General features: G+C 38.7%; 1 protein-coding gene across 1 annotated transcript; it reads left to right on the forward strand.

Moving 5' to 3' along the window:
* The first annotated feature begins 10,224 nt into the window (after positions 1-10,224).
* LOC129770129 (phospholipid scramblase 2-like) lies at positions 10,225-15,487 on the forward strand. Its single transcript, XM_055772774.1, has 4 exons — positions 10,225-10,421; positions 10,493-10,720; positions 14,486-15,217; positions 15,278-15,487. The coding sequence occupies exons 2-4, from the start codon at positions 10,664-10,666 to the stop codon at positions 15,365-15,367; spliced, it is 879 nt and encodes a 292-aa protein (XP_055628749.1). The 5' UTR covers positions 10,225-10,421; positions 10,493-10,663; the 3' UTR covers positions 15,368-15,487.
* Positions 15,488-19,596: the final 4,109 nt, after the last annotated feature.

Consider the following 19,596-nt stretch of genomic DNA (forward strand, 5'->3'; position numbering starts at 1 on the left):
ATCATAAAGCGCTATTGATGGAAAACGGTATGGTAGGTTACGGATACATTTGATTACTTGGTTCTGCAATATTTTTAGAGGTTTCAAACCTGTACATCCCCATAAATAACTCATATAAGTGAGGTGTGGCATTATAAAAATGAATTATACAATTTCCATCCAGTATTTTCGCTAATAAATGGTCTTGCTTTCCGGAAGGCCAACACGTAAGATGTTATTTTCTTCATAACGTGAGCTATGTGGGGTTTCCATGATAAATTTGAATCTATCATCAATACAAGAAAGTAAACAGAATCTACGTTCTGCAGAGGCTCGAATTAGTTCTCAAATCTATTGAAGCAGTACTATTTATAAGCATGTAGCAAGATTTTTCAACATTCAGCTTTAACCTGTTTGTAGTTAACCATTGTAACAGTAAGTTCATATCAAATTGCATATTTCCTTCCAATTCTTCAATTATGTTCGTCTCATAAGCAAGACAAGAATCTTCCACATACAACTGTAAGCGACCTTTTAGAGGCAAGTTCCTACATGTACTTAACAAAAATTAGAAAAAGTAAAAAATTGAACCTTGAAATTTGATGAATCTTGGTGAACTATAACAGTTATTAGTGAAAACGTTCTGTGGTCTCTGATCTAGATAAGTCTCTATCAAATTTAATGCGGGTGCTGTAAATCCAATCATTCGATTTTTTTGCAATAGTATTGAGTAAGATATACAGTTAAATGCTTTGCTTAGGTCAAGAAATAGACATGTGACTTTTGAACCTCTATCTTTTGCCATATATAAAGTATTCATGAAGTCAGCAGAAACTGTTACAGTGTTCGATTTTTGCAGAAATCCGTATTGGTTTGCATTTATAATATTATTCTCGATTAGAAATAAAGGGTGTGTCACATCAAATTGCATCACGGAAAAAACGCTGTAGAAATTTAATTTTTAGGAATTATATCTTCAGCTTTCGCTTATAATCAGATAAGAGTGTATAGATTACGTTGGCCATGCTTCACTGTCAATTTTTCGTAAATTTGGAAAAATGTCGTCGAACGAAAAAGAGCGTCGTGAAATAATCCTGCGCACTCATTTCGAGAATCCGGAGTTGTCACATCGGGACATCGGTAAGATGCAAGGAATCGTCCAATCCACGGTCAGCAGAGTACTAAAACGATACTTCGAGAACCTAACCATCGATCGGAAGGTGAAAAACGGCAAAAATGGATTCTCCGTCAGTGAAAAAGATCACAAGCGCGTAGTTAAGCAGTTTAGACGTGATCCGAGAAGTTCGGTCCGGGATGTCGCCAATAAGCTGGATTTGTCAAGTTCATTCGTCCAGCGGACTTGGGCTTGGGCTCGAAGTATGAATGAAAAGAAAATGCCAAAAGTTGTTTAATAGTTTTAATTTTACTGTCTAAAATTTTCAAAAGGATCGGTCTACTGGGCGAATTTCTACAGCGTTTTTTCCGTGATGCAATTTGATGTGACACACCCTTTACTACCACTATTGAAACAGCAAGAGGGCCCTGCTGTTTCAATAGTGGTAGTAAGCGCTTCTGTAGGCACTCCTTAAGGTAAACCTGCCCGTTTACCGTGCCGGTCATCACGAAGGGGGCGCTCTGCTTTCCGCAAGAGCAGATCGCTTGCCACACCATGTACTTTTTGGCAAACTTGGATAGTTTCTGCTTGCGAATCTCCTCCAGAACGCTGAATTTGTCCTCTGCGGAGAAGAACAACAGGCCCGGCAGCTGACGAAAGTCCGCTTTGACGTAGGTTTCGTCGTCCATTACCAGGCAATGCGGCTTCGTCAGCATTTCGGTGTATAGCTTCCGGGCTCGCGTCTTCCCCACCATGTTTTGCCTTTCATCGCGGTTAGGAGCCTTCTGAACCTTGTATGTACGCAGGCCCTCCCGCAGCTTGGTCCGCTGGACGAATGAACTTGACAAATTCAGCTTATTGGCGACATCCCGGACCGAACTTCTCGGATCACGTCTAAACTGCTTAACTACGCGCTTGTGATCTTTTTCACTGGCGGAGCATCCATTTTTGCCGTTCTTCACCTTCCGGTCGATGGTTAGGTTCTCGAAGTATCGTTTTAGTACTCTGCTGACCGTGGATTGGACGATTCCCAGCATCTTACCGATGTCCCGATGTGACAACTCCGGATTCTCGAAATGAGTGCGCAGGATTAATTCACGACGCTCTTTTTCGTTCGACGACATTTTTCCAAATTTACGAAAAATTGACAGTGAAGCATGGCCAACGTGATCTATACACTCTTATATGATTATCTGATTATAAGCTGAAGATATAATTCCTAAAAATTAAATTTCTACAGCGTTTTTTCCGTGATGCAATTTGATGTGACACACCCTTTAAGCCATCTTCTCCAACTGCTGCAGTACGGTTGAGACTGATAATGGTTTGTGCAATGTCTGATTCTTCAACTTGTGTGAAATGAAGTACATTATTGTTGTCAATATTTTGAGTGAAATATTCATTTGTGGTTGGTATATTGACAGTTCCTACGTTCATAAAATATTCATTGAGAATTTCAGCTATACGGTATGCCGACTCAATTTTAATACTATTTTAAACTAACGCGTTATTTCCTTATTTTGAATTTTGCTTGTTTTGTTGAATACGACTTCATTTATAACAAACCATACGTTTTTAGGATCTCCTTTACAACGATCAAACTTACAATTATAATATCGAATTTTAGCATTTTTTGTTTTGTTTCTTATATTACTTCTAAGCCTTATATATTGACTCTTCAATTGAGCGTTAGTCAGATCGGTTTTGAGCTGTTTAAATAACTTATTCTTTTATATACATTCAAAGAGTTCCCTACTTATGTAAGGTTGCAAAGGTGTCTTGGATTCCGATAATTGATGAGTATGCTTGTTACTATTTATTTTATTGTTACAAAGATTCTCAAAATCTTCGCAAGAATTCACAAGTTCTCAATGTCTTTCATTTTTATATTTCATGAATAGTGAGTTTGGCTCCAATAGAACAAATAATTGTTTTATGATCAGATATGTGATTTTCGGTTTCATTGAGAATTATTGATATTTCATAATTAGAAAGATTCGTTATTATATGGTCTATGACTGTTGAGACTGTATTTGATATTGTTGTTGCATAACTACAGTTCAGTTCATTCAACATTTCATATCCTTGAGCACTTATGCGGCATTTATAATCGATAACAACAGTGTTTTTATGATCTAATAATTTGATATTCATATCTCCTAAAACAACCGTTCAACTGTATTTGTTCAATGTATCTTCGAACTTTTGAACGAAATCATTCACAGGATTATAAACACCAAAAGTTTTGATGTTGTGAAGTGATGTTATTTCTAACACACGTGATGTCCGACGGTAACTCATGGGACGTTTTCGGATTACAGACTGCCGCACGTTTAGGTTTTCATAAGACTGATTTTGTTTTCTCTCTTCACTTACCAACTAACTCCGGTGTATGTATTTATGTTCCCATTTTCCGTCCCCAAACTCAAGCCACCAACGATGTTTTCAAAATAAGTTAATGTCAACCATGTGTTTGACAAACAAATGTGCGTTGCAGCGTGAGCAAGGTTATGCCCATGTCGAAAGTAGGAAGTGGGTTATAAATATCAAATGTGTTCTGCAGCGTGAGCAATTCTATGCCCATGCCGAAAATATGGATTGGGTCATAAACATACTGCGCATGCTGTTTGGGTACAATTATGTAAATACGGAAGGGGTATCGAATAGGCATCGACCTTGTGTCTTATGGCCTAGTGAAGATTGTCTGTTAGGCAGTAATTTTGGATGTGCATGAATAAAATGAGTGCACGTAATTATAAGAAAGAAGAAGGGTGAGTAGAGATGCTACAGTGATCCAATAGTTCAACTATTAGAAAGTTATTGACATCATCTACCATTTCGAAAACTTTCTATGTTTTAATGTAGATAGTACAAACATAGAAACTCCACCGCCTCGGTCGGATCTACACGAATGGTATACATCGTAGTTGATTATATTGCAAATTTCATTGAGATAAAGCCACGTTTCAATCAAAACTACTACATGGACATGCTTCAAGTCATCGATCATCTGGGCCAGATCATACAGCTTACCACGACAGTTCCGTGTGTTAAGGTGCAAAATATTTAAATTCGACGAAGAGATCGCCACCGTATCATGCCGATGATCAATCTCGATTGATCCAATTGATCCACAATCGAAACAGAAGAAAACCGTTGTAGTGGTTACACACAAAAAAGATGAGGTTATTGCTCGGCCCCACGAGATAAATCTTCTCTCGATAGAATATGTACTGCTGGAGAGCTTTCGTCTCTTTTGGTATAAATGTACCCTTTGTTGAACCATGTGAATTTGTAGTTGTGCCCTTTCTTGTAACTTCGAACCGCTTGCAGCAAATTTTGATTTTTATGCGTTAAATGATGGTTGAAGTAGATTCGCCGATCTGTGGAAAAACCGAGATTTCGACACTACAGTGTGATTTTCTTCGCAGTGGTCATTATTTTTTCCTTCACTGCCCGATTGGAGAACTGAACCAAGATCGGTTCAATCTGTTTGGAATTTCGCGTTGGTAGCCGGGAGTTGGCAAGAATATCGCGAAAGAACAGCTCTACCTCAAGAATCTCGCTAATTTTATACACAGTTGCACAAAGATCGTTACCAACAGTTTTAATGACGTTCGATATGGGCATGTTGTTCGAGAGTTGTTCTTGCTGGATATAATTCATGTCACGGTCCACGGAAACTTACTGAGATGCCTGTACGTGATTGGCCTTCAGAGATGTTACTTCGATATCCATCTGTTTTAATCTTTCCGTCGCTGTGAAAAGATTTTCCTTAAAATTCTCGAATTCAGTATTTATTAATCCTTGGGACCGTTTAACTTCCTCCACTTCACTACCGAGTTTTTTTAGCTCGTCTTTCATATCCATGATGCTTCGCTGGATCTCATCTTAGGAAGACTGGATTTTAAGCTTTAGCAGTTTACGTAATTCTACTAGGTTCATATCGGCACTCATATTAATTACACTTTCTTGTAACGATCGTTTCGCTGGATTTTCTGAAGCGATCTGATTGTCCTTATTGACATCCTTCGTTGGGCTAATTTCCAATCGTTTTTGGGACTGATTTCTAGTTGTACTCGGCATAGAACACTTTAACATTATTGTGCATATGAACAATAGGTAATTTTCCACGTGGTGAGAGCGAAAGCAAAGACGTCTTGACTGTTCGAGAGCTCAACAAATTTATATGAATACAATCTGCATGCATCGCTCTATCGCATGAGCCTCTAAAAAATATATTTTTAAAATTTTACTATTTGTAAAAAATCGGAAAACGTAAAAATCGAAAACGTTTTTTTCAAAATAGATGTTCCTGACTTGTCCGAGGTTCATGCGTTAGCGGCATTTTTACTGATTCAAAATCTGTTCGATATTTTATAGACAACCAGAAGGGCTGGACTCGTGTACGCCATGGCACAACTTTTTTTTAACCCTCTCACTTCATCAGCTCATAACTATTCTAGGTACGAATATTTTGTCTTCGTTCAATTTTTGTTTTATTGTTAAAAGATAGATGAACAAGTGATGATGTAATGGATAGTAGAGATATTTGTTGTTTTATTTTAACGGAACTCGAAAAAACGTTCGAAATTCGTGTCTCTACACTAGAATACCACATTAAAATTTAACTAACAAAAGATTTTTCAAGATTCTCTATCATATCAAGATCTCTAGATATCGAATAGTTGTTGTAGCTTTAGGTATCTATTAAGAATCACTGTGGATATAGTAATAATAAATGGATCGTATAGATACCTGAAGGATGAATAAAATGGTTCTGCAGTTGTTTAAAAATTACCAGTGGTGACCGTCAGCAAATGTAAAGTGACGGAAAAGAAATAGCATTATTTCGTTTCTGCGTAATCATCAGAATTCAACAAAGAAAAGTGTTACATTATTTAGCAACATGAGTCAAGCCGTGATCTCCAGGATTTGAAGGATTGCAAATGCAGTATTGACCCCTAAAGAAGCGTCACTTAAAACACTTATTGAGTGTTTACAAGGTAGGTAAAAAAAGTATTCGACCTGGCCAAGAAATTGCGCCAATATGTCTTATTTTCAGTTTGCATCCTATAGTCCAGGGGTGGCCAAACTTTTGGTCATTGCGGGCGACTGATTGACCAAATGTCAGGTTGCGGTCTACCAACATTGATTGTATTATCGAATTATTAGAAAATGTATTTGTAAAATGTAAAACATTATTTTCTTTAATGCCTTATTATTAAATATAGGAGAATGTTTGAAGGAATATTTTTCATAAAAAATACTCCCAAGTAGAGTAATATATTTCTCAATTACCTCGCGGTATAAAAACTATCATTAGCGAAAATAAAATAACATTGGTACTATTGAAAATTAATACTCCTTTTTCATCGAGATAATGTACTTCGCTACCAGTCGATCGCAATAATAATTTGTATTTGTATTTACTTCCCTTGGTTTGTATTACTTCCCTTGGTACCGTGTTATCTGGATCTGGATCCCAGTTACTTGTTTACAAAACTGTAGAGTTGTTTCAACGATCATCCTACGGAATTGTGAGGTTATGTATTACTCAACAAACAATTATTTGCTGTTATTAAACTAGTCAGTTGAATAACCATCGAACAATAGTATTGAGTGCCTAATAAGAGCATACTGAGCTATACTTTATATAAGAGATTATTCAGACCAAATTGAAACCGTTATTCAACCATTGATATTTACTTGTATAATATGCCAGAGAAACGTTATAAAAATTTCTTAAGTGCAAAGCAGCTTTTGTACAGCTCATGACGGACTACTGAAATAAACTTTTGCTGCAAGCGTTTGTTATGGTAATTTTTAACTGCTTGGCTGCAAAATGTATTTTAAGGTGTTCTAACGGAGCAAATGGTTTGATAGAGGATCATGAGTTCAAATCTCGACCATTTCATTGTTTCTTTTCAACAGCTCATCAAAAGCTGAACAAGTTTTTTCTGGTAGCTGTAAAAGACTCTTGAAAATGTCTGTCAATGTGCTAAAAAGTAGATTCTATTTAAAGAAAATTGAGAAACTGATGCAGTCTAACAAAGATCACCTGCAGTCACCGTAGACCTAAACAAATCAAAATATGGTCAAATAAACGTTTCCACAACACCTTGATGTTGGATTAAGATTTTCTTGTTTACTTTAAACAGAATTCAACGACCAATATTGGCTGTAACTTGATAATTTCTTTTGACAATAGAAGTTTTAATGATAAACAGTTCAGGCATTATTAAGCATAGAGCTGAACGAAACTATCATAAAAACGTCATACTGATGAGGAATTGTTAGTTGGGCATATCTCTAAATTGAAGTTCGGACCGTCATGGGTAAATATTTGTATATAAAAGAAGGATTTTCCCACGTACGTGTAAAATACCATCACCGGAGAAAGGCTCATCAGATCAGCACGTTCAACATATTTTGAGTTTTTCTTCACACAAATTAGAATGATAGAGTATTTAAAAAATTGACTCTGCACATCGTTATATATAAAACAAGGATATTCAGAATAAAAAGGAAAAATTTGAAAATAAGAGGTACGCTTATGTATGTTTCGTTGTGAAAATCATCAGATAATTTTTACAGATCTGAACGATAGCATACAAACTCTCTTAAAAAAAACAGAGTGGCGCATTAGTCACGCAATGCTCTCTGTTGTTCGACTGCTGTCGTAGAGGTGATATATATTAGAGTGCCAATGAAAATGGTCATCTCGAATTTTAAAAGCGAACTTGATTAAAAATGTTGATTCCCACGAAAAACTACCTTACCCTTCATTTACTAGTGTCGCACAGCGGTCAAAGCTTGAGTTTTTTGAAAACCGAAAATCACTCAAGGGGAGATTAAAGGAAATCGAGGTTTTCGAAAAAAAATTTTGATGCCAAATGCCTTCAAATTGCATGAAACGTCGAGATCTACTGTCATCTCTTAAAAAAAAAATTTGTCAAAAATCGACGCTCCGGGACGAGTTTTTTGAAAATCGAAAAATCACCCAAGGGAGTAAAGGAAATCGGGGTTTTCAAATTTTTTTTTGCGATGCCAAATGTCTTAAAATTGCATCAAACGTCGAGATCTAAACCCCTATTCTGTATTTTGATCGATTCGAAATATTTCGACCTAGTTGATAAAACTTCATTCTGTATTCCGTTCGAGTAGTTTTTGCATTTCGTTCGATCTGTTTTTCTTCGAACATTAAATGGGCAATACGTTCGAAATAAGGAACGTAAAATTATAACTCGAACGAAATAACGGTTTCGAAAGAAATGGAAATCCGCCGGAATACTAAACAGGGCTTCTAGTGTCATCTCGAAAAAAAAATCGTTAAAAATCGGCACTTTTTTTTCGAAGTACGGTACGAAACGTATGGTTTTGGGTGCCAATAAAAATAGTTATCTCGTTTTTTCATTCGGAACATGCTACGAAGTGTAGATTTGCACGATAATATACCCTATGCAAAATATTAGCTCATTCGGACTTCATTTACTGGTGTCGCAGATGTTAAAATTTGAGATTTTTGAAAACCAGAAAACCATCGGAAAAAAAAATCGGTTTTGAAAAAAAAAATTGGTGCTAAATTAAATACAAGCTATGGTCGAACAACTGGATGTGTGAAAATCATATAACGAACAATCTGGCTAAATAAATAAAAACAGAAACTTACACGGATAGATATCTCCTCTCACTACACATTATAAAACTATCACGGCAAAAGGTAAAAAGATATTAAACTCATTGTATTTGAGAGACACTATCCAAGATCAGCTGGCGGACGCCTAGGAATAGCCGCGCGGGCGATCGGTAGACCGCGAACTACCCTTTGGCCACCCATGCTATTGTCGGAGTAGACGAGATTCATTGAATAATTCACATTCGTTCGTTCAAATATAATCTTATAGAAATCATTTCCCCCAGTGGCATTCTTTTGCTTTCACGTGCTACAAATCCCGACACAAAAGAGAACGATACAACTCTGCATTCGTGTTGATCAAAGGCTATCTGAACCAGGCCTTCTTGAAAATATTTTCCTTAAACCATCAAACTGTCGCCTGCAAAGTTACGAGTTGAAAAATTACATGACACGTTAGGGAAACAATTTAGTTTTTGGACCCGCAGCTTTGGAGATGGAATTTTTATGGTTTGGGGAGAGTTTTCTCAAAAAGGCCTGGTTTAGATAGTATACCATCAACACGAATGAAAAGTCAGAAGTGCAGCGAAGTACTTCTGAATCATTCACTGATGTTTTTGCATCAAAAACAATATGATAATTGAGTAATATGACATCAATTCATAAAATCCGGAAGGTCATGGCATGGGCTTCAGATTCTGGACTGGTCAACTTGTTTACCAGATCAAAACCCTATAAGGAATGGATAGTAGATGCAGCTTACAAGCAGTATGAGTGATTTGAAGAGCTTAAACGAGCCGTATCCTCTGCGTAGAACGAGATACACACTACAACATGGTGCAGCTTGGTCGAAACCGACCCGAATGGGTTATTTGAACTGATTGAGAACTAAAGATGACCTATGAATTAGAAACTCATTGTAATTCATGTGAAATTGACGTTAATTTTGTAAAGGAGTGGGAGTTTCTCTATCTGGTTCTATAGTTATGAAACACTGGAATTTTTGTTTTTTGAATGTTTCGCGCCTGAACATAACCATAAAATTCAAATGGCCAGTCTTATAAATGATGACAGTTATTGTAATCTGCACTACATACTTCCATTCAACCGATTTCTTACATATCTCTGGAAACTCAGAAAAATGGAGTGGTTCTATAGTTATGAAACGCAGTGTACTATCAAACAAGCAACTGATCACTTTACTACCAGTTCCCCAACGTTCTTCGCTACCGCCGCTACGGATTCTACATTACGAATTTTACGAATGTGATCTGTTTTATTGTGCATTATCCGATGGGGAAAGTGGGTTTTATTCTTTTTCATTTTGTTGATATGTTGTGCTGGATTATGTCTTTCCATGATGTATTGTCTAACAATTTTGAACAATTCACCAGTATGGCACGAAACATTGGTGGCCCATCATTTATTCCCCGTGGGAAGAGCACCTCTAAATGAAACAGTTACGGGTATGACATATTACTTGGAAAGTAGTGGAATTCTTTGTTTGAATCTGCGAAGTTCAACCCAAATCAATGCGGCTTAACATTTCTGAGAAATTGATCCAGATAAGTCTGTGCATCATTGTACTGCGCGCAATGTTTGTATAATTCGAAAACAAGAGATCCTCGCCAAAATGAAAGCGTCATAACAAATGTTTCGAAAAATTCCAAATCTAACGTATTTCCCCCAGTCGTAAGTATTATCACATTTGTGTTTGTATTCCAGCCCGATGCGGAGAATGTATATAATATATAATTTCTCAGTATGCGCGTATTCATCATTTGGTGGCGTTCCAGCAAGTGTGATCGCATTCTTAATTCCCGACTCGAATTAGTCAGTGCCGGATCGTTGATCGCGAAAGTAGTGGTCTAGTGAAGCTGTTCAAGTTCAAGTAATCACATCCAGTTCCTGTCGGTGGCAGCAGTCGGCTCGAGATGGAAAAAAAAGTTGCAGAGATGAATGCTGAAAAAGTGGAAAAAGCGGAAAATTTGGTAGATTTGTTAATTTCATTAGAATAAAATATAAAAATCCCGGGAATCGATTTAATGTGAAGTTGTGTGTAGTAACAGACATAAAGTTATAACTATATCTTCGTGCAAAGAGAGTCTAGCCGAGAATTTGACCAGAAGAAGGACGCATAATTTTCGTGTTTTCTGTGTAATTTACATAGTTTATGTCGAGGGTTTGAGTGTTATCAAAATTAATTACCATTTGTGCGATACACTTGTACAAAGTGTACCATTAAGACAAAAGCAGAGAATATCGCACTTGGTATTCCCAGTGATTTCAGAAAAGTTCTATAGTACTCATTTGCTTATTGTTCGATAAGAACAGCGTGATCCGCCTGTTCATAACGTTGGGGAACGGGAGATAAGACGAACCGGTTGAGAAAATTCGTTTGTATCATTGCAAAGGTTTTTTTTATTTCAAAACATAAAATTTATATATATAACAATGGATTTCTGTCTGTCTGATTCTTATGGACTCGGAAGCTACTGAACCGATCGACATGAAAATTGGTATGTAGGGGTTTTTGGGGAAGGTTCCTATAATAGTTCGAGACCCCTCCTCTCCCCCCTCTCAAAGTGGGGCTGCCATACAAGTGAAACACAATTTTCTGCATTACTCTAGAATTAATCAAGCAAATGGAGCCAAATTTAGGATGTGACGGTTTTTGGGTTCGAGAAATGTTTCTATAATGGTATGACACCCCTTCCTCCTCTGAAAAGGAGGGGAAGGGGTCCCATAAAAATAATGCACACATTTCAACCAAACATATTCCGACCAAACATGACAATTGAAAGTTTTCGAAAAACTCTGAAGGAAAATGGGAAAATTCGAAAAATTCAATTGGTATGTGTTCTGCAATTACATATTGATAAGCGTTATTAGTCCATTTAATGTTTGCAGTAACGAAATTGATCTTCTTTCGAAAATGGAAATGAATTTTAATGTGATAAAACACACTCCTATATCGTCTTCTATCTATATAAATAAAAATGGATCGCCGAATGTGTTGATAGGAGCAAAACTCGAGAGAGGAATTGTCTGATTTAGGGCTATCTCAATCAAAAATTTATTCCATGTAACGGAGAAACATGTTATTTGCAAGTGGTTGAAAATCTTGAACGAGAATTGTATCTGAAAATAATCTGATATTATAATGTCGAGTTTTGGTAGAAGTACTGAAATTTTATTGTAAACATAATTTTAAAGGGTAGATTAGAAGATCAATCAATGAACAGTTCTGGGATTGGACCCATGAACGTGCGCTTAGTAAGAAAACGTGGATGTGATAAGGAAAATAATTTTTTTTTGTCAGCTAGTTGATCATGAAATCGAAATTTTTTTTTTCTCATTTTCGGGCAGTGTAATAATTCCTAAATAATTTGCTTCATTCAATACAATGCGTCGCAGTATAAGTGAGATCAGAACGGATTTGTCTCGATATATTGTTTTTTCGCGGAATTTCGTTTCTCCATGTAAAAATAATACATTTTTACGTATTGTAGCCAGAAAATTTCAGCTATATCGCGCGTATAAAGTTTGATTTCAAAATTCAATTCCCTGATGGTTATATTTCGGGTTTGAAGTTAACAGAGAAGCAATATTAGGTATGTACGGAAAAGTAAATTTTTTTTGTGAGTGGAAAAATTAAATTATTGAAATAATTGTACTGGTAGGGTGAAACGGACAGTTGCCAGTGGGAGGAATACCCTGCGTCTCTAAACGGAAGTCAAATCGCTGAAGGTGAACTGTCTAGAAACTGATTGGAACTAAAAGCGAAATAGTTCTAGGTGGATTAATGCGATTTTTTCATCGTTTAACAGACGGATTTGTGAAGAATTTAGAGCTTGGTTGAATAAAATTATTCCTCTCACGAGCGACAAACTTCTACTCTTGGTATAACACAAACCTGTCCATATCCCCCCACTATATGTACACATTACCTGCATCTAAACAACGAAACTGCTTTTTGGTCTGTTTCAATTTCAGTAATAAGGATCGGAAAACACTTTTTTGTAAAACATTTGGCTGATTATTTCGAAAATATTCACAATGTTTTTACTGGAATAAGAAATGGCCGGAAAGTTGAATCTTTTCTGTAGGATCGGGATAAAATGGACCGGTAATATACTGTGCTAGCGCAAGATTACACGTAGAAAGATTATGATTTTCAGATATCGTTCACATTTTCCACGTTTATTAGCGTTCAGTGTTATATGGTGGTTCAAATAATGTAGTAACAATAAGGAGCGGTACCCATCAACATAAATATGAAATTCAATAGTAGATTATTTAAATCGACTGCTTCCGTTATACTCTCAGCTCTCCAAACGATAATGTATAAATCAAAATATGGGTTTCAAAAGAGCGAATTTATAAAGAGTAGCATTAAAATTGAGACATCGCTTTTGATAAATTTGTAACCGGTAAGTTTCTTCGTTTTTTTTTCAAAAATGAATGCTTCTGCAAAAATGGTTACAAATTTAATATGCAAAGTATTGCCCATCGCTAGTCACAACGTTTTCCCATCTTTCTAGCAATTCACGGATCCCTTTGCGGAAATAATCGGCCGGTTTGTCGGCTAACCACGAATCGATCCAACCTTTGAGTTCACCAAAATTGGAGAAGTGTTGGTCAACCAGACAATGTTGCATCGATCGAAAAAGGTAGTAATCGGACGGAGCAATGTCCCATTTCAGCGTTTCCAAGCAAGTTTTGACCGGTTTCGTGATATACAGCCAATCATTGTCGTATTGCAAATTAACTTTATCGTGTCTTTGCTCGTATTGTGGCCGTTTTTCCCTCAGTGCATGGCTCAAATGCATCAACTGTCGTCGGTAGAGGTTCCCCGTAATGATTTCATTTGGTATTAGCAGCTCATAGTTCACCACACCCAGCTGGTCCCACCAAATAGACAGCATAACCTTCTGGCCGTGAATATCCCTCGCGGCCGTCGATTTTGATGCATGGCCGGGGTATCAATACGTTGCCCGACGTTTAGGATTGTCGTAATAGACCTATTTTTCATCACCAGTAACGATTCGATGCAAAAAATTCTTTCTTTCATGCCGTTGGAGCAGTTGTTCGCACGTGAAAAAACGGCATTCGACGTCTCGTGGCTTCAATTCATACGGCACCTCAATGTGCTATCTTTCGGATCATTCCCATTGATTTTAAACGTCCGGATATGGTTTGCTGAGCTACTCCAAGTGTATCTGCAAGTTTTTGTTGCGTTTGTGATGGCTTTTGATCGAGTAAAGCCTCCAATTCTTCATCTTCAAACCTTTTTTGGCAGTCCGGAGCGTTCTTCGTCTTCCATGTCAAAATTACCACTTTTAAACTGTGCAAACCACGTCTGACACGTTCGTTCAGTTGGAGCATGGTCACCATAAACTTCCACCAAAATGCGATGACTTTCCGCAGCTTTTGAAGTAATGAAGTTACACTCCCCGCAAAAACACTCTCGTTGGTACGAAATTCGACATATTCGAAGTGGCAACAAACTGTATTGTTTACGCTTCAACTTTTTGACATATAATGAAAAAGACGCGCAATGACAGTAGCTTTCTAACGAATGTTTGGAAATTTGAGTCACTGGAATAATAATCAAGTTACGTTGTAATCTGTGGTAAAACCGAAGAAACTTCCGGTACACCTAATAGAAAACTTCAATTCGTTGAATTTTCCATGATATTCATGGATTAACTCGCAGAGTTATTGAGTTCATTTTTTTTTCTAAACCCTTTTAGTTTCCGCCACCCCCATCATATTCTGAGCTGGAAGAAACAATCATCAAACAACCCGGACAGCATGCCGCACCAACGCAGCAACCATCAGTACCGGAACTAGCCGGATTGGAACATCTGGTCGAAACAGAAGCGATTGTTTTTAAACAGGAGTTGCACATCGCTCAGCTGGTCTGTGGCTGCGATATGCCTATTAATTTTGATCTGATCGACGAAAACGACCGAATCATTTACCAGATACAGGAGCAGGAGGATTTCTGTGCGAGAAACTGCATGCCCCAGGGACTTCGGACCGAGTCTAATATGGTCAAGACGAACGGATTAATAGCGCTTCGGTTCAGAAGAGAAACGCGCTGCGTGATGAATTGCTGTTTACCCTGTTGTTGTTATCCATTGCCATTCAGCAGAGAGCGATTGACCGTTTCGAGCGGAATAGGCATGGTGTATGGGACTGTCCAGCATGATTGGTCCGCATGGAGGTCACGTTTCAGTGTTCTGAACAAAGAGGGGAGCGTAGTGTTGAAGATCGAAGGTCCGGGATGCAATTTTGGCTTCTTTGGCGATTTACATTACAAAATTGTTACTCCGGGAGGCGAAGTGATTGGAAGCATCGTCAAACAGTGGAGCGGATTACTCTGTGAGGTGGTAAACGATTTCGACAATTTTACCCTCAATTTCCCACGTGATCTGGACGTTCCCGTGAAGGCTACACTGATTGGAGCTGTCAAATTAATTGTATGCGCATGAACTAAATCTTTAGAGTGGAGTGGAGTAATATATTGTTTGTTTTTTCAGAATTTTCTCTTCTTCCAAGGATCGTTACGAAGATTAATCGTGGGCGTTACATATGGTTGTTGTAAAGCCATAGCCCAACCGGTACACTAGAATCGAAGAACGAAGTATTTGGTTATCATCAGTGATTTATGATAATTTGTATAATGTTAGTTTGTGTTGCGTCTACTCATTACATTACTTATTGTATAATTATAAATTTTGGATGCCGAAGTCACTCGTTTTACTCTGGAAGTCGCCTTACCTTTTAGCCTGTATTTCATAACCGAGTCGATAACAGAATAGAATACGACTGCAAATCACATCTAATTACAAACTATAGTCACGCTGTTCGCTTTCGGTAATAGCCACGCTCGAGCCATCTCACGTCATTCGCCGTGCAGTAAAAGATTTTTATCTCCCCAATGTTCGAAACCTCGTTGAGAAAAATGACATATTGAAATTATTGCAGTCAAACTTGGTCATTTCTTTATGAGATCCTGGAATGCTACACCATTCAATCATTATTGCTAGTCTTCAGAAATCTTTAGTGTTGCGTCTGAGTTCGAATTTCAGAAGAATGGGTCCTTTTATGTATTTTTTTTCCATCCAGTATTATAGTGACTTTCAACACTTTTGGCTGGTTCGTCACTTCGGAAGAATGTCGGGAGTAAGAATTGTAATCGTGACCTTCAGCGTGAGACCGCCAGATCGCATCCACCCCCTTTTATGTAAATAGCGTCGAACAGAATTTTCCTCGTTGCTCGAGTCATATTTTTTTTTATTAGAGTATTTGATTTTTTAGTACGTATTGAAACATTTTCTTAGATATAACACCAGTGGCGTAGCGAGACCGGGTCACACCCAGGGCGGACGTCACCCCTCTAATCAATCTTCGGCAGTAAGACTATCTTTTCGTAATCCAATGAAAAATCAAATTTTCCGAACCGAGAAACTTTTTTTTTCGAAATAATAAAGGGTGTGTCACATCAAATTGCATCACGGAAAAAACGCTGTAGAAATTTCGTAAAATTGGAAAAATGTCGTCGAACGAAAAAGAGCGTCGTGAATTAATCCTGTGCACTCATTTCGAGAATCCGGTGTTGTCACATCGGGACATCGGTAAGATGCTGGGAATCGTTCAATCCACGGTCAGCAGAGTACTAAAACGATACTTCGAGAACCTAACCATCGACCGGAAGGTGAAAAACAGCAAAAATGGATGCTCCGTCAGTGAAAAAGATCACAAGCGCGTAATTAAGCAGTTTAGACGTGATCCGAGAAGTTCGGTCCGGGATGTCGCCAATAAGCTGAATTTGTGAAGTTCATTCGTCCAGCGGACCAAGCAGCGGGAGGGCCTGCGTACATACAAGGTTCAGAAGGCTCCTAACCGCGACGAAAGGTAAAACATGGTGGGGAAGACGCGAGCCCGGAAGCTGTACACCGAAATGCTGACGAAGCCGCATTGCCTGGTAATGGACGACGAAACCTACGTCAAAGCGGACTTTCGTCAGCTGCCGGGTCTGTTGTTCTTCTCCGCAGAGGACAAATTCAGCGTTCCGGAGGAGATTCGCAAGCAGAAACTATCCAAGTTTGCCAAAAAGTACATGGTGTGGCAAGCGATCTGCTCTTGCGGAAAGCGGAGCGCCCCCTTCGTGATGACCGGCACGGTAAACGGGCAGGTTTACCTTAAGGAGTGCCTACAGAAGCGCTTACTACCACTATTGAAGCAGCACGAGGGCCCGACCATCTTCTGGCCGGATCTCGCTTCGTGCCACTATTCAAAGGACGTGTTGGAGTGGTACGAAGCCAACGGGGTCACCTTCGTGCCAAAGGAAATGAACCCGCCCAACGCGCCGGAGCTTCGCCCAATAGAGAAATATTGGGCGATTACGAAGCAGGCCCTCCGGAAGAACCCAAAAGTTGTCAAATCGGAGGCGGACTTCAAGAGAAAATGGATTTCTGTTCAAAAAAAAAACTACAACCTGACGTTGTACAGAACCTTATGGACGGGGTAAAGAGGAAGGTACGAGCATACGGCCTTGGGCTTGAAGTATGAATAAAAAGAAAATGCCAAAAGTTGTTTAATAGTTTTTATTTTACTGTCTAAAATTTTCAAAAGGATCGGTCTACTGGGTGAATTTCTACAGCGTTTTTTCCGTGACGCAATTTGATGTGACACACCCTTTAGTGGCACGAAGCGAGATCCGGCCAGAAGATGGTCGGGCCCTCGTGCTGCTTCAATAGTGGTAGTAAGCGCTTCTGTAGGCACTCCTTAAGGTAAACCTGCCCGTTTACCGTGCCGGTCATCACGAAGGGGGAGCCCCGCTTTCCGCAAGAGCAGATCGCTTGCCACACCATGTACTTTTTGGCAAACTTGGATAGTTTCTGCTTGCGAATCTCCTCCGGAACGCTGAATTTGTCCTCTGCGGAGAAGAACAACAGGCCCGGCAGCTGACGAAAGTACGTTTTGACGTAGGTTTCGTCGTCTATTACCAGGCGATGCGGCTTCGTCAGCATTTCGGTGTATAGCTTCCGGGCTCGCGTCTTCCCCACCATGTTTTACCTTTCGTCGCGGTTAGGAGCCTTCTGAACCTTGTATGTACGCAGGCCCTCCCGCTGCTTGGTCCGCTGGACGAATGAACTTCACAAATTCAGCTTATTGGCGACATCCCGGACCGAACTTCTCGGATCACGTCTAAACTGCTTAATTACGCGCTTGTGATCTTTTTCACTGACGGAGCATCCATTTTTGCCGTTCTTCACCTTCCGGTCGATGGTTAGGTTCTCGAAGTATCGTTTTAGTACTCTGCTGACCGTGGATTGGACGATTCCCAGCATCTTACCGATGTCCCGATGTGACAACTCCGGATTCTCGAAATGAGTGCGCATGATTAATTCACGACGCTCTTTTTCGTTCGACGACATTTTTCCAAATTTACGAAAAATTGACAGTGAAGCATGGCCAACGTGATCTATACACTCTTATCTGATTATAAGCGAAAGCTGAAGATATAATTCCTAAAAATTAAATTTCTACAGCGTTTTTTCCGTGATGCAATTTGATGTGACACACCCTTTATTATTTGGGAGTGACCTTTTTTTTTTTTCTTCGCATATTTGTATATTTTAAAATAGTCGGGTGAGGAAGTCAACAAAATCTAACAGAAATGGCAAAACTTGTGAATTACTTGAAGGATGAATAGTTAATATACAATTCTATAAAATTACGGTAGAGGTTTTTGATAGTTCAGAAATTAAGAAAAAATGGGAAATGGGAAACAAGCATTTGAAAAACAGGAACACTGGACTCTTTTTTACGCGATTTTTTTCTGTGATTTTTTTTTCACGCATCTTTTACACGATTCTCTCAAAATTACGCGATTTTCTTGAAATTTCGCGACCTCTATTTACGCGATTTGCCTATTGTCGCCTCGGTGCGAAGAGAAATTCTGCGAGTGCGCCTGCGAGCGTGGTTGTGATAAGCGCCAGGGTTGCTATGATGAAATCTGTATTTTTGGTCTGAAAAAATCTCTCACTCATCACAACTTATTCGGGTAAGTTTTTATCGAAATTTATAGATATCTTGTGGCCTCTTCAGATACTGTTCGAAATCACCAAAGTCTGATCATGATATCTAAGATCCACCTTATATCAATAATCCACAGCATCATCGAATCGTTCAAATGAATCAAAGTTCGTTTCTCTGTGTGGATTCGGTTGTAATTGAACTTCTTTTAGTAACGTTTACCGAGGGTTTCCAGTAGGGACCATCTTTTTGCGGACTAATTCACCATTTTCAATGGTTTTAACTTAAATATTTCCTGAATTGAGTTTATTTAATTCGTTCACTTTGGGCTGTACGAAATACAGGGTTTTCCATTTCGGGCTTCCGAAAGTATACAGTCCTGCGCTAACAACCGTTTGACATAGCTGTCTACCAAAGCGTCATATCGTCAGTTGAATGTCTGGCATTTTACAATATGGATCGTTTTAGCATCGCACAACGTGTTAATTTTGTTAAATTATACTATAAAAATGATAAAAAACCAGCAAATGTTTTTCGAGCATTACGGACGGGTTTTGGTCGTCATGGACGGCCTACAGAGCACACAATTGCTAATGTAGTGCGTAAATTCGAACAAACTGGATCCGTAGCGGATATTGTGAAACCTGTGCATCATCGTAATGTGCGTTCGGCCGAAAATATTGCTGCTGTTGCTGCCAGTGTGGAGGATGACCCGAATGTATCGATTCCACGGCGTGCTCAGCAATTGGACTTGTCAAACACATCATTGTGGCGAATTTTGCATTTGGACTAGCACCTACATCCATATAAAGTC

The sequence above is a fragment of the Toxorhynchites rutilus genome, chromosome 2, assembly GCF_029784135.1.
Source record: "Toxorhynchites rutilus septentrionalis strain SRP chromosome 2, ASM2978413v1, whole genome shotgun sequence".
NCBI classification, from domain to species: domain Eukaryota; kingdom Metazoa; phylum Arthropoda; class Insecta; order Diptera; family Culicidae; genus Toxorhynchites; species Toxorhynchites rutilus.